The 14,361-nt window shown below is 47.8% G+C and overlaps 1 protein-coding gene across 1 annotated transcript in view; it reads right to left on the bottom strand.

Moving 5' to 3' along the window:
- The window catches only part of LOC144135325 (prolyl 4-hydroxylase subunit alpha-2-like), a 39,921-nt gene that overhangs the window by 16,054 nt on the left and 9,506 nt on the right, over nt 1-14,361 (bottom strand). Inside the window, exons 2-3 of the mRNA XM_077668025.1 lie at nt 7,642-7,875; nt 2,942-3,190 (exon numbers count right to left, since the gene is read on the bottom strand). Of these exons, the coding sequence (XP_077524151.1) occupies nt 2,942-3,190; nt 7,642-7,875 (483 nt within the window). The remainder of the gene's footprint in view (nt 1-2,941; nt 3,191-7,641; nt 7,876-14,361) is intronic.

Genomic DNA, 14,361 nt, shown 5'->3' with positions numbered 1-14,361 from the left:
GGAGTGGTATGAGGACTCCCAGGTATCTATGAATGGGAAGTCGAGAATACCCGCCGCGGTGGCTCAGTGGTTAGGGCGCTCGACTACTGATCCGGAGTTCCCGGGTTTGAACCCGACCGCGGCGGCTGCGTTTTTATGGAGGAAAAACGCTATGGCGCCCGTGTGCTGTGCGATGTCAGTGCACGTTAAAGATCCCCAGGTAGTCGAAATTAATCCGGAGCCCTCCACTACGGCACCTATTTCTTCCTTTCTTCTTTCACTCCCTCCTTTAATCCTTCCCTTACGGCGCGGTTCAGGTGTCCAACGGTATATGAAACAGATACTGCGCCATTTCCTTTCCCCCCAAAACCAATTATTATTATTATTATTATTATTATTATTATTATTAGTCGAGAATGGCCAATACCGCATGTATGGGTATTAATTCATCCAGTAACGCTATCGCGTCATGCCCTTAAGCGTCCCCTTCTTTTTTTTTTTTTGCAACGGGCTGGTAAGGTTCTAGAGAGTAAAGCGCAATTTTCGGAACAAGATATCAGAAATGGAAGACAAACAAAGGGATAAAAGTTTCGAAACGTGTCAAGAACAAAAAACACACGCCGAAACTTCCTTTGTTTGAAATTACTTTTACGACGCCTCTTACGAAATGCTGACCAACGCGTATAATTTCAGAGCAGCGCATTTTGAAATTTCAAGCCTGTCCACTTTAAACCTCGGCACCGTTTATGTAACTTGGGTATTCGTCCATGCCAGGAAGGTATACAGTGATGTCGACACGCGGTGTCTCGAAATTTTCTGCTTATTTTCTAATTTCGCCTGTTTTTCAAATTCAGCGACGCCAATGCAAGACATCGCCCATAAAAGTGGATTGTGGTTCATGGGGGTTTAACGTCCCAAAGCGACTCAGCCTATGAAGGACGCCGTAGTGAAGGGCTCCGGAAATTTCGACTACCTGGGGTTCTTTGGCATGCAGTGACATCGCACAGTACATGGGCCTCTAGCATTTAGCGACCACCGCAGCCGAGATCGAACCCCCGTCTTTCGGGCAGCAGCCGAGCACCATAAGCACCGAATCACTGCGGCGGCCCCCAAACAAGTGGATAGCTTTAGATTTGATTATATATGACAAATATTACCGATGATAAGCGCAATAGTTGTATGGTAATGATTTTCTTGTATATTGGGAATTTTGCTGAGGGATAAAGTGCAATAAGGTTATTTAGTGCCAGCATTTATTCGGCCAGCAGCACTATAGCGACAAGATGGCAAATATGCAGAGGCGGTGGCATGATGTATGCGCCTCTTTCGTGTCTTAATAATAATAATAATTGGTTTTTGGAAAAGGGAATGACGCAGTATCTGTCTCATATATCGTTGGACCCCTGAACCACGCCGTAAGGGAAGGGATAAAGGAGCGAGTGAAAGAAGAAAGTAAGAAACAGGTGCCATAGTGGAGGGCTCCGGAATAATTTCGACCACCTGGGGATCTTTAACGCACACTGACATCGCACAGCACACGGGCGCCTTAGCGTTTTGCCTCCATAAAAACGCAGCCGCGGTCGGGTTCGAACCCGGGGACTCCGGATCAGTTGCCGAGCGCTCTAACCACTGAGCCACCGCGGCGGGTATTTCGTGTCTTCCCTATTGCCTTTTCTCTGGATACCGCCATTACCATAGACAATCCAGCGTGAAAGTTCTTTTCCGGCGACCCGTTTCGATGGAGGCGAAACGCAAAGGCACCCGTGCGCTGTGCGATGTCAGTGCAAGTTAGAGATCCCCCGGTGATCGAAATTATTCCGGAGCCCTCCACTACGGCACCTCTTTCTTCGTTCCTTCTTTCACTCCCTGCTTTATCCCTTCCCTTACGGCGCGGTTCGGGTGTCCACCGAGCTATGTGAGACAGTTACTGCGCTACTTCTTTTCCTCAAAAACCAATTTTACTGCTTAATAAAGAGTGAAAAGTTGTTCATGTACTTACCATCACAATTATTTAGGGCCACCGCAGTAGCTCAGTGCTGGCCCGAAAGACGCGGGTTTGATCCCGGCCGAGGTGGTCGAATTTCGATGGGGGCGAAATTCCGCCATGGCCGCCCTGCCTAGTTTAGTTGATATAGCGACTGTTCCGGAAAGGCGGTGATCCCAGGTTCCATCTCCGGACTTTGACGACTCTTTATTCAACTATGAAGGAAGTTTCTATGAAAGTTGTGCAACTTTGCTCTGTATCTGTATGACCGCGCTTGGATGGACACTAATGAGTAGTAACTCCCTTATTTCAAATTTACTCAACACAGGGAGACTGGCCTAAAATGTTAGGCAGGATTTAACCGCGGTCATACCCAAATCTCAAGCGATAATATTTTGACAATGACTGAAGGCCGCCATCGTGTCGGGCACGCTTAATTATAGTTAATAATAATAATAATAATAATAATAATAATTGGTTTCTGGGGAAAGGAAATGGCGCAGTATCTGTCTCATATATAGTTGGACACCTGAACCGCGCCGTAAGGGAAGAGATAAAGGAGGGAGTGAAAGAAGAAAGAGGTGCCGTAGTGGAGGGCTCCGGAATAATTTCGACCACCTGGGGATCTTTAACGTGCACTGAAATCTCAAAGCACACGGGCGCCTTAGCGTTTTGCCTCCATAAAAACGCAGCCGCCGCGGTCAGGTTCAAACCCGGGAACTCCGGATGAGTAGCCGAGCGCCCTAACCACTGAGCCACCGCGGCGGGTCTCAATTATAGTTGGACACCGTTTTTGGTCCAAATCGGCCAAGGTCAATCGGACAAAGTACAAAGTCAATCTGTTGCTATGCTGTGCTTCTCAAGGTTAAACCAAGGTCAAATCAAGCAAGTTGAGCGACTTTTTCATTGAGTAGAGCTACCGCTCTAAAACACTGGGCTAGGTCCCCTCACTATACACACGCTACGAGGTTGGCTCACTCGTCAAGGGGTGCGCCGTCGTGGTAGGCTAGCAGGAGTCGCAGGGCGGGCCTCTTGTCTTGCACCCTCATGGTGATCCTGGCCATGGAGTTAAGGATGGCCTGGCGGTCGTCACTGGGCTCGTCCCCTTCTTCCTCTAGGGTGTCCAGGCTGGACGCCCACCATTCCGCGGCGCTGCCCACGTCGTCCGAGTCGAAGCATCGCTGCGCCACCTCGCGACGGTCGTGCGCAGACACGTTCAGCGACGGGCTGCGAAGAAGACGCGGAGGGGGTTTCGTTCAGGGTGCCTTCGTCAAGAGCCCATGAGCTCTTTAAAGGGAAGTTGAAACGATTTTTTTAGAATTCCAACTGAAGCTAGGGTTCGATTGTTTGAAGCTTATTGGTTAAAGATAGCAAGTTGCTTTGCGCTAGCATTTAAAGTGGTGACGTAATTGTCGATTGAAGTATCTATGATCTTCAGGTTTCTTCTCAACGCACCGGAGAAGTGCGGTGAAACTAGACGATGACGTCACTGTTTGTGACGTCTTAGACTTCCGCTACCTTCACCCACATCCATCCATGCGTCGCCCGACGCCACCAAACAACGCTTCGGGGGATTTGTCTTCGATGGCGTTGGTTTTCTTCCTATGAGTAAACGTTTCGGCGTTGAAAATGTACCGTCACTGCAGATATCAATGGTCTCCTTACCTGCTGCGGTGCTTTTCGGAAAAGCCATTGCGGGATTCGGGGAAACACCCAGTGGATAGAGCGCGTTTTGGGGTGTGTCCGGCTTCACAGCACACACGCACATTGAATCGTGGCGTTTTACAAAGATTGCTTCGAAATGACGTATCATACTTTGTCACACGCTTTTTCACAGCACCCGCTAATTGTTAACAAACTGCCGTCTCTATGGGTACTCTGTGAGAAGAGAAAAATATTTCTGAAAGTTCTGTTCACGTGTGCTTCAATGGGCCGCATTCCCATTCTCCCTCCCAGCCAGGAATCACCTGCGCGCGTGCGTAAAGCAATGTTTTAAAAATTCATCGCCTTCGAAATGACGCCTCATAATTCCAGAATCTGTTCTATAGGATGAACTTGGTTGTTCTTCGCGAAAGGACGACGTCATAAGTGCACTGTAAAATCAGAGAACTGCTTTGAAAATTTTTGCTTTCATGTATCTCTACGCCTACTTTTCACACCCGTGTTTTCCCCAGTCGGTGACTGCAGCGCCACCGCATCTTGCTTGCGTCATAGATCGTGTTGGTCTATAGATAGGGTTAGATAGGACTATACGTCCGTAAACAGCTTTACGTGTCCAAAACCGCCGGTGTTCTTTGTTGACAGTTGTCTGCCCGAGGGTATGGGTGTGGTAGATTACTGCACATGTCGCGAGCTTATTCCAGGCAGCAAGACGCAAGGCTGGACTTGGTCCACCGAATGCGCAGATGACGAACTTCGGAGTTCGACGTGTCAGGAGTGCGCGCAGACGCTGCCCCATGGTTACCTCAGCCAAAGATCTGGCGGGGTCCAGTTATGCACACGTCGCTATGAGGCGCGGGGGATGACAAGCATGCAGAAACGTGCTTGGTGCGAACTTTGTCGATCGGAAGCTGGTGAAGAGTGCCGCAGGATAAATACACTCTAAACAGAAATGAGTAAAAAGGGAGTAACCAAATGGGCACTGGAAATCTCTTGGACGTCCTGCAGACAAACAGTGGACTACTTGTCAATTAACAAAATTAATCTGGAAGGCACGTGGGAGGTCAGATAGCTCAATTCCCTCTCGGATAACGTTATGGAAGGGCTGCTGATACATTTTGCGCCGTTGTGGTAAATATAAAAAGCTTCCGTTACCTCGCGTGTTAATTTATTGTTATGACCTCCCACGTGCCTTCCAGATAACTTTTGTTGATTGATAAGTAGTTCACTGTATGTATTTATACGCTTTTCGTTCTTCGATAAAAAACCAGATGATAGTCAGCGCCTGTTTGTACTAATCCTTCGTCTTGTGTCCCGTTCGTGTTGCGCTGAGAGCGAAAATGAACACTTACCAACTCGCCCAAATTTCCGCCTGGCTACAGCTTTTGTCGGCCACTTCCAGATGGCACCGCTATCCGTAAGCACCCGAGCAGTGGCCCCTAAGACTGGTCTCTTTTTGAAGCGGCGTTTTCCAACTGTACCCGCCGCGGTGGCTCAGTGGTTAGGGCGCTCGACTACTGATCCGGAGTTCCCGGGTTCGAACCCGAACGCAGCGGCTGCATTCCGATGGAGGCGAAACGCTAAGGCCCCCGTGTGCTGTGCGATGTCAGTGCACGTTAAAGATCCCCAGGTGGTCGAAATTATTCCGGAGCTCTCCACTACGGCACCTCTTTCTTCCTTTCTTCTTTCACTCCGTCCTTTATCCCTTCCCTTACGGCGCGGTTCAGGTGTCCACCGATATATGAGACAGATACTGCGCCATTTCATTCCCCAAAAACCAAATATTATTATTCCAACTGTGATCGGATGGGATCCAAGGGGATGTATAGCGCCTCCTCGCTGACCTTGCACGGTTGCCGACTGGAAGCTCGGGAACGTGCACCCCGAGTACAACCAAGAACGGCGGCAGGCGCGGGTCAAGGCCCTCCCCGAGCAACACGCCCAAGACCCGCACGCCCGGTACGTGGACGCAGCGGAATACAAGCGAGGAGGGCTTCGCGGCAGGGGTCATTGCGGCGGCTACCGGCACCAAGACAACAGCAGCGAGCGTGCGGTGCGCGGACGCCGAGGAGATTGTCATCGGCCTGGCGACCTCCGAGGCCGACTGTTGCATCGTGCTCAGCGACACGAGGAGCGCCGTGCGCAACTATGCCAAGAGGCGAGTGTGCGCGCCGGCGGCCGCCATCATCAGCAAGCTGCAGCTCCAAGACCGCGGCAGCACCATCCGTATCAACCACAACGAGAGGGCCCATTCGGCGGTGCGAGCGCTTACCTTCCGCGCCGCCGAGAGTGACCGTTCCGTGTGGTGGTTCGAACTAACCAAGGACCGAGTGACCAGTTATGGCGAAGTTGCCAAGTGTTACCGCCTAGCCCGACGGACAGTGCCGCCTCCCCACCCGGCACTCAATCGGGAGGAGGCCGTCGTCCTAAGGCAGATAAAGACCGGGTCACTCCTCGCCCCGGCAGTGCTACACGTGCTTCACCAAGAACTCTATCCGAGTGGTTTGTGCAGTGTTTGTGCAATGGGTTCGGCTGACCAATGGCACATCATGTGGGACTGTGTCGGGTTCCCGACCGAAGCTACCTCCAGGACATATCCACCCGAACTTCAAAAAGCAGTGCAGTCTACAGACAAGGACACTCATCTATGGGCCGTCCAGCAGGCCCGGGGGTGCACCCGAAAAGCACAAGCCTCGCGACCCTCCACAAACGGGCCGACCTGGGGTAGTGCATAGATGGGCATAAGCCCGGGTCGACGCTTGGCCAACGGAACGACGCGTTAAACCGTCGGTTGCCGGCATTTTAATAAAGTTATTCCTATCCTATCATATCCGGTCCTATCCAATCCTACTAGTGTGATCCACAGAGTTTCTAAATATGACCTAGAGGAAAAGCTGGTGCTGCCGTCTATGCGAGCACTTCGTCCACCGCGGGAATGCCGGGAAGACGAGGTTTAGGATTTTCTCTTGGAAAGCGTTAGGCCGAGAATCTGGATTGTACCTCGATAGTAATAGTTGCGACGTGGTGCTCTCTTCTGCGTGCAGATTAAGTGATTTTAATACTGAGTTTTTTACTTCAGTAGATTCACCGCAACTAAAATACGGTGTTAGGATGGTATGGAAACATTTACAGCATTTGTTCGCGGTTTGCCTCGAGAAGAGCCCTGTTTTTTACGGCTGAATCCACCTTTCATGTCCAGCAATAGCCAAGTCAAGTAACAAGCCTCGTCTTCCCGAAATCCATCCACCTCCGTCTTCCCGAAATCCTGCACACCTCCATGGTGGATACCCGCCGCGGTGGCTCAGTGGTTAGGGCGCTCGACTACTGATCCGGAGTTCCCGGGTTCGAACCCGACCGCGGCGGCTGCGTTTTTGTGGAGGAAAAACGCTAAGCCGCCCGTGTGCTGTGCGATGTCAGTGCACGTTAAAGATCCCCAGGTGGTCGAAATTATGCCGGAGCCCTCCACTACGGCACCTATTTCTCTTTATTCTTTCACTCCCTCCCTCATCCCTTCCCTTACGGCGCGGTTCACGTGTCCAACGATATATGAGACAGATACTGCGCCATTTCCTTTCCCCAGAAAACCAATTATTATTATTAATATTATTATTATTATTATTATTATTATTATTATTATTATTATTATTATTATTATTAATATTATTATTATTATTATTATTATTATTATTATTATTATTATTATTATTATTATTATTATTATTATTATTATTATTATTATTATTATTATTATTATGGTGGATGAAGTGTAGCGACGTCAGCTTTTCCTCCAGTTATATTAAGAAACTCTATGTTATGATCTAAGAGCTTTCCTGTACTCTGCAGCAACGAAGGAAGCACATACAAACGAACCTCGTTATATCGAAACGGTTAATAACGAATTAACGGATATAACGAAGGAATGACGATTCTCTCGGAAGCTCGGCCAACACGGGCTATTACGAAGTTGCGGCCCCTTCGTTATAACGAGGTTCAACTGTCAACGCCGACCACATACGCACCTCCTGAGCTTGACCATCTGCTCAGCTCTAAGGTCGTAGGTGTGCTGTAGACGGCAGAGCCCTACCGCGGCGCCGGAAAGGTCCTCCTCGCTGGGCCAGTTGCCCGTCTGCGGCTGTGGCAGCTGCAGCAGCTGCCCGTTGTCGGCGTTCTCCTCGGCCTGGTCGGACGCCAGCTCGGGCCAGTTATGCGCCAGCCACATCCTCGTCAGGTAGGAGCGAAGGACGTCCTCCCATCTGCGCATGCGCACACACGCGCATGCTCTGCTGGGGTCCTCCTTTTGATCATGATCTATACAATCTAAACAGGAACGAGCAAAAAGGGAGTAAGCTGTCTTCAATCGCAGTCCCTTTATAATAATAATAATAATAATAATAATAATAATAATAATAATAATAATAATAATAATAATAATAATAATAATAATAATAATAATAATAATAATAATAATAATAATAATAATAATAATAATAATAATAATAATAATAATAATAGGTTTTGGGGGAAAGGAAATGGCGCAGTATCTGTTTCATATATCGTTGGACACCTGAACCGCGCCGTAAGGGAAGGGATAAAGGAGGTAGTGAAAAAAGGAAGAGGTGCCTTAGTGGAGGGCTCCGGAATAATTTCGACCACCTGAGGATCTTTAACCTGCGCTGACATCGCACAGCACACGGGCGCCTTACCGTTTTGCCTCCATAAAAACGCAGCCGCCGCGGTCGGGTTCGAACCCGGGAGCTCCGGATCAGTAGCGGAGCGCCCTAACCACTGAGCCACCGCGGCGGGCCCCTTTAAAAGGGAGTCGAAAAAAAAGCACTCTTTTAAAATGAACTAAAAAACCTATTTTCAAACATTTTAGAACATCTCAGGGGAACACCAGGCATGTGCTAAGTCGTTTCCAGTAATGCTTACCACTTCGCCGATTTTTTATTGTCCTATATAAACACATTTGCAGATTTAAATTGCGTGACAAATCGTTATGTAGCCTCCGTGCTGCGTTTTAATTGAGCCAAAACGCTAAGGTGTCCGTGTGCTGTGCGATGTCAGTGCACGTTAAAGATACCCAGGTTGTCGAAATTATTCCGGAGCCCTCCACTACGGAACCTCTCCTCCTTTCACTCCCTCCTTTAACTCTTTCCTTGCGGTGCGGTTCAGGTGTCCGCCGATATGAGAGACAGATACTGCGCCATTTCCTTTCCCCAAAATCTAATTATTAGCCTCCGTGCATGCCCCTTTGCAACATTAGGCGACCCAGGCCACATTTTCTCTTATTTGCATCGGTAGAACAGCATGAGCCTGTGTTAGCCCTATTTTGAGGGCTAAATTGTATTGCATGAATTCGCCAATTAAAACGGGCGATTTGTACTTTTTTTTGCGTCAGAAAGAAATGAATTCGAAACCTCTTTTTGTCTTTCAAGGTTTGATAGTTGCTGTGCGTTTCCCTTCTTCACAACCTTTATCCCCCTACTAACGTAATAAAACGAAGGCAAGCTTCGCAGATGCAGCCGGCCCTTTAGGTAACGCCAGCCGTGTGGCTTCCGCGGCGCTATTCACATTTAGCGAGGCCCAATGCATGCATTCGGAGGCCGTCGAACCGGAATCGCGAAAGCTCGCGTCCCCCACTGAGCACAAGCACTCCATGCCGCCGCACCGTCAAAACGCGGCTCGGAAATCCCCATTGAAAAGCCCTTATTGTCTGGCGATCTTCAAAAGCGGTAAAAGATGGCTTCGCTTGAGAGGCGTTTCGTAAGTCTCCCCGAAACAACGAGGAGAGACGAAGCGGTGTGGCGTGCACAGGAGTTTTATGTAATGCCCGTTTGATAGCTACTTTACTAAAAGCATCCCCCCCCCCTCCCTCAATCTGCGCAGAGACCAATCTAACGTTGAGCAAGCGGGTCAACGCCGCGACGCATTGGGCTACTCGGGATTCGGCGTTATTCATGTTTCTTTTTTTAATTTTTTAACGCAGAAATGCTATGCACTCTAGGTCTTCCAGCCCTGGAGAGCTGACCCGTACAACAAGGTTTTAAAATAATCCAGCAAGCAGTAAAGAAGAGGTGATGTTGTGAACCAACGGTTTTGTTTTTGCATGTGAGAACAAATGTGTCTTTCGAACGTACGACAAAGCAATGCTGAACCAGCGCAAGATGCCGCCTTGTTTTGTAATGCTTCGCTGCCGTAACGTCGCTTCTTTTGTAGCCTTATAGTGATGAATGAAAACGTTTGCTTTACGAATCTTTGACGTGCACTGCATGGAGGAGATAGCACCATTCAAGGAAACTAAGAAGTGCTAATTTAGACAGTAGAGTTTTAACTAAGGTGCTTGCTTTTCGTCAACACGTGTGTTACTTGACCGAAATGCGAGCATCGTTCATTACACCTGATGCGGGAAAACAAAGCAGAACAATACAGGCGCTTATAGAAGAAAGGCAGATACAGGAAGGTGAACAACATCTGAAGATGAAAAGGAAACAGATTGCAGTGTCGAAAAATTTCAACTGCTGATATGTCGAAACCCACAGCGGTGGCTTAGTGGTTAGAGCGGTCGGTTGGTGGTGGTAGTGGTTTTATTAAAAATAATAGTAAAAAGGAAGGAAAAGATTTTTGCGAACCCCGGCATCTGCCATCGATACTGAAGCACCTGAGCTGGGGCAGCGGAAATAAAGGATAGCAGGCAGAATGGAGAAATGAAACGAAAGAGGTGAGGGGACAGGAAGAGAGGATAGGTGGAGAAGTAATATGTACAAGCTATTTACACAATAAGAAATGTGTCCAGGTTGTGCGCGTGATTAGTTCATTTTAGAGGAATTAAACCACACACGCGCACAGCACTGTGTTGGTTACAACTGGAGTGGGACGTCCAGTTATTAATCGTTCAAGGTAGAACTCGTTTACTGAACCGGAGTTCCCGGGTTCGAACCCCACCTCGGCGGCTGCGTTTTCATGGAGGCCAAACGCTAAGGCGCCCGTGTGCTGTGCGATGTCAGTGCACGTTAAAGATCCCCATATGGGCGAAATTATTCCGGAGCCCTCCACTACGGATCCTCTTTCTTCCTTTCTTTTTCCACTCCCTCCTTTATCCCTTCCCTTACGGAGCAGTTCAGGTGTCCAACGATATATGAGACAGATACTGCGCCATTTCCCCAAAAACCAATTATTATTATTTTATTATTATGTCGAAGAAATAAGAGCGATAAGAGTACAGTCAACAGCTCTGTTTGTAGTCTTGTTATGTGTTATCATGTATCGTTTAATTAGCTCTGTTTTAAATCATGCATGCTCCAAACAGGTCAACTCAACGCTTTGGTGCGTGTATGCGTTTTGGGATGGAAAGGGCGCTCGGCTACCGATCCGGAGTTCCCGGGTTCGAACCCGACCGCGGCGGCTGCGTTTTCATGGAGGCAAAACGCTAAGGCGCCCGTGTGTTGTGCGATGTCAGTGCACGTTAAAGATGCCCAGGTGGTCGAAATTATTCAGGAGCCCTCCACTACGGCACCTCTTTCTTCCTTTTTTCTTTCACTCCCTCCTTTCTCGTTCCCTTACGGCGCGGTTCAGGTGTCCAACGATATATGAGACAGATACTGCGCCATTTCCTTTCCCCAAAAACCAATTAATATTATTATTATTATTATTATTATGAATTTTATTATGATTATTAACGAAAATATCTTCGACGGAAGTCCGTCTGGTTGGGTTCTTGAGATAGTTTAGAGAAAACTGCCGCCAACCAATATTTCTAACTTTACCCAACGTTTCGGGACCAATTCGGTCCCTTCTTCAGGGGTGACTAAAGTGTGCCAGCAGCAGCAGCGGGTTGCTGCATTCCCTCTCCCTTTGTTAGCACTTGGCGCAGTCCACTAACGTACGCGGAGGGGAGCGTTCCTGGAGTCCTATTCATCGCCGCCTTTGTGAGCCATGGCTCCACACGTCGCCTCTTCAACAGGTTTGGCTCCACGGCCAAGACGCTCACCTCCTCGAAGGCTATGCGTTGGTCGGCGCACTCGCAGTGTTCGGTGAGGGGGTTGGATTCTGAATTCATTAGCCGGATGTCATTTTTAGTGTTGCCTTATTCTTTGGTGGAGGTTTTTTGTTTCGCCTATGTCGGTTGATGCTCAGGGTTTACTGGAAGAGAGGTATATTTGTTTTTTTTCCACCGTTCTTGAGACAATCGGAAACGTAACTCGTCGCGTCCTCATGCTCCAGCTCACGACTGCAGAAGACGTCAGAAGTGCGATGAAGTCCTACGGGCAATGAAAAATTACGAGGGGCACTTAAGTCTCCTTACGTGCGGAAATGCGAACACTGTGTGCGGTCCATAGAGTTTCTTACTGTTAACTAGAGGGAAAGCTGGCGGCGCTGCATATTAGCTACCATGGGCGCTCAAAGCATCATGGGTCGGTGAGACACTTGATGCGGGACAGTCAAATTTTTTCGGGAACACAGAGTGGCGTTACTGAGATGTCCCATTCCGTCCACGGCGCGCCCCGCGAGCAGACGACTTTGGTGCGAACGTACGTAGCGCGCAAAAGCCATAGTAGCGAAAACGCGACTGCATGCGGCGCCAATAAAAGGTTTCTGTTTCCCGAAGTGCCATTAAAAAACCTCTAAAAGTGTTGAAACGACAAAATTTTTATTGAAAACATTTTTCTTTTTAAAAGTGCACCTGTTAAGCACGAAATATTGGATTTTGTGGTGTACAATATTTGGCCAATAAGACAGCAAGCCATCGCTTATTTTGGGCTAACTTTATATATGCTTCTCTGCTCGTTTGTTGCAATTTATAGACAGGGTATTGAATATTAGGGCATTCTTGATTATCGAACAACGTTTATTTCTGCGTTATTTTTTGGCCAAAAGTTGTGGCTCTGCAGTCGGTAGCTCCCCGTCCCATGATGCTTAGAGCGCCCATGGTGGCTGAGGTGGTCTCGAAGAAGCTCCATGCCATGGAGGAAGGAAAGAAGTTTTCCTTCCTCTGTGCTCCATGCAAACTCCCATAGAAGGGGGTGCCAGCTTTCCCTCTAGGTAATAGTAAGAAGCTCTATGGTGTGGCCCGCCACCTACTGCGCCATCTGCTGGGCCAGCGCCGTACATTGCGAGGTGTTTTTTCAGTGGGTACCGCAAATTGGGGCTACGAATGCATGCCAAGCATGAAGGAAATTTAGCGGAGACAGAGGAAATTTGGTACTCTCTTGATTGCAACATATGTAATTAAAATGCTCATAATTACTCATGTAGGCCTTGACACATATTTCGCAGATATGGTTTTAAGAACTGTGCATTCACTAGACATGCCTTTATTCCCGCTTAAACGGTGAAGTAAATTGGGTGACAGCTCCCGTCTGCGTCTAGCACGCCGCCGACCCGGGTTCGATTCTACTCAGACCCCAATCTTCTTTTATTATTTTTATTTAGCCACCTAATGCATTGGAATTAACGAAGGGCAACAATGCCCGTCCATATACCGTGCTACACAGAGTGCACAGTTAGAAGAATGAGCCGTTGTCGGAATAAACTGCGTGTTTTCTTTTTAACTACAAATGCATTCCACGGCATTGTTATGGCTGCATTGAAAGTTCTTATGCGTAGGAAATTCTTATAAAGTCTTTCCATCGCTCGCATGTAACAGATAGAAAGGTTTTTACGATAGCCAAAATGTTAATATCATGAAAATTAAAGCCTGCCGACAGGAGATCTGCGTATCTCTTACAATATATGAAAAATGGCTTTCATAAAATCTTTTTCGTCGAAAAATGCCTCTGTGCAGAATTGCTGGGTATCTTAAAGGTGTTCACTGTACGCATGGTCATGTGCAGTTTACCCATAACGCATAACAGAATAGGTAGGCATGACTTATACATATTGTCCAGTCGAGATTGGAACAAGTGAATGAAGAGAGATGGGCGTAATAGGGGAATAATAAGATAGCTTGACAGAACGCATGACAATCTGTGGGCAATAAATGGGAGTAATTTATGCAACACTTCCACTCAGTGTTTCATGTGTATGTCTGCATATAGAGGGTGTTTAGCCTAAGACTTAACACAATTTTTAAAAATAAGCTTTTTGAAATAGAAGTGAGCTTTTATGTACAATCCTGGGATACCTTATTGCTCAGCCACGAAGCAGAAGAACAACGCAAAGTCACCGGTCTCGCACTGACCACCTCCGAGTCCCAAGGGATTCCGGCCGATGGTTAGGGGAATGAATGGGGGTTTAGGCTAAAGCCTTCTCCCCAGTCATTTTTGACGGGTGCGAATAAAAGTCCTTTCTTTCTCTCTCTCTTCGGCCTAGCATTGTCCGCAGTGTAGTACATCAGTATACAGCTAAGACATGCTAGCTAGCAGGCTGGTCTACTAATACTGCATAGTTAGCTTTTTAACTATTACTGTTTGACGTCTTAATAATTGAGGGGTATGTAACCCACCGTAGTTTATACGCATATAAGTTTTTAGGATTTCGAAAACGTGGTTACCCTCGGTGCTGTGTAATTTCCCCTCACTTAATGCTTTGTTCTTGGAGCCTGTGAGGCGATATGAATAAACAAAAATAATCAAATTTTGGGGCTATTTAAACGAGTTACGTGCACTGGAGGGGTTGCTTTGCCTGCAAGCTTCTCGAAAGCGCGTGTATTCTGGCGCGATGTAGCCGAAATTTGTTGGGCCACAGCACAGAGGGTAACCGCGCTTTTAAAATTCTAAAAAACTCTTACAGGTATTATTTAC

This window comes from Amblyomma americanum, chromosome 5, assembly GCF_052857255.1.
Source record: "Amblyomma americanum isolate KBUSLIRL-KWMA chromosome 5, ASM5285725v1, whole genome shotgun sequence".
Lineage (NCBI taxonomy): Eukaryota > Metazoa > Arthropoda > Arachnida > Ixodida > Ixodidae > Amblyomma > Amblyomma americanum.
The sequence above is the reverse complement of the archived record's forward strand: the minus strand, read 5'-3'. Positions and strand labels throughout refer to the sequence as shown.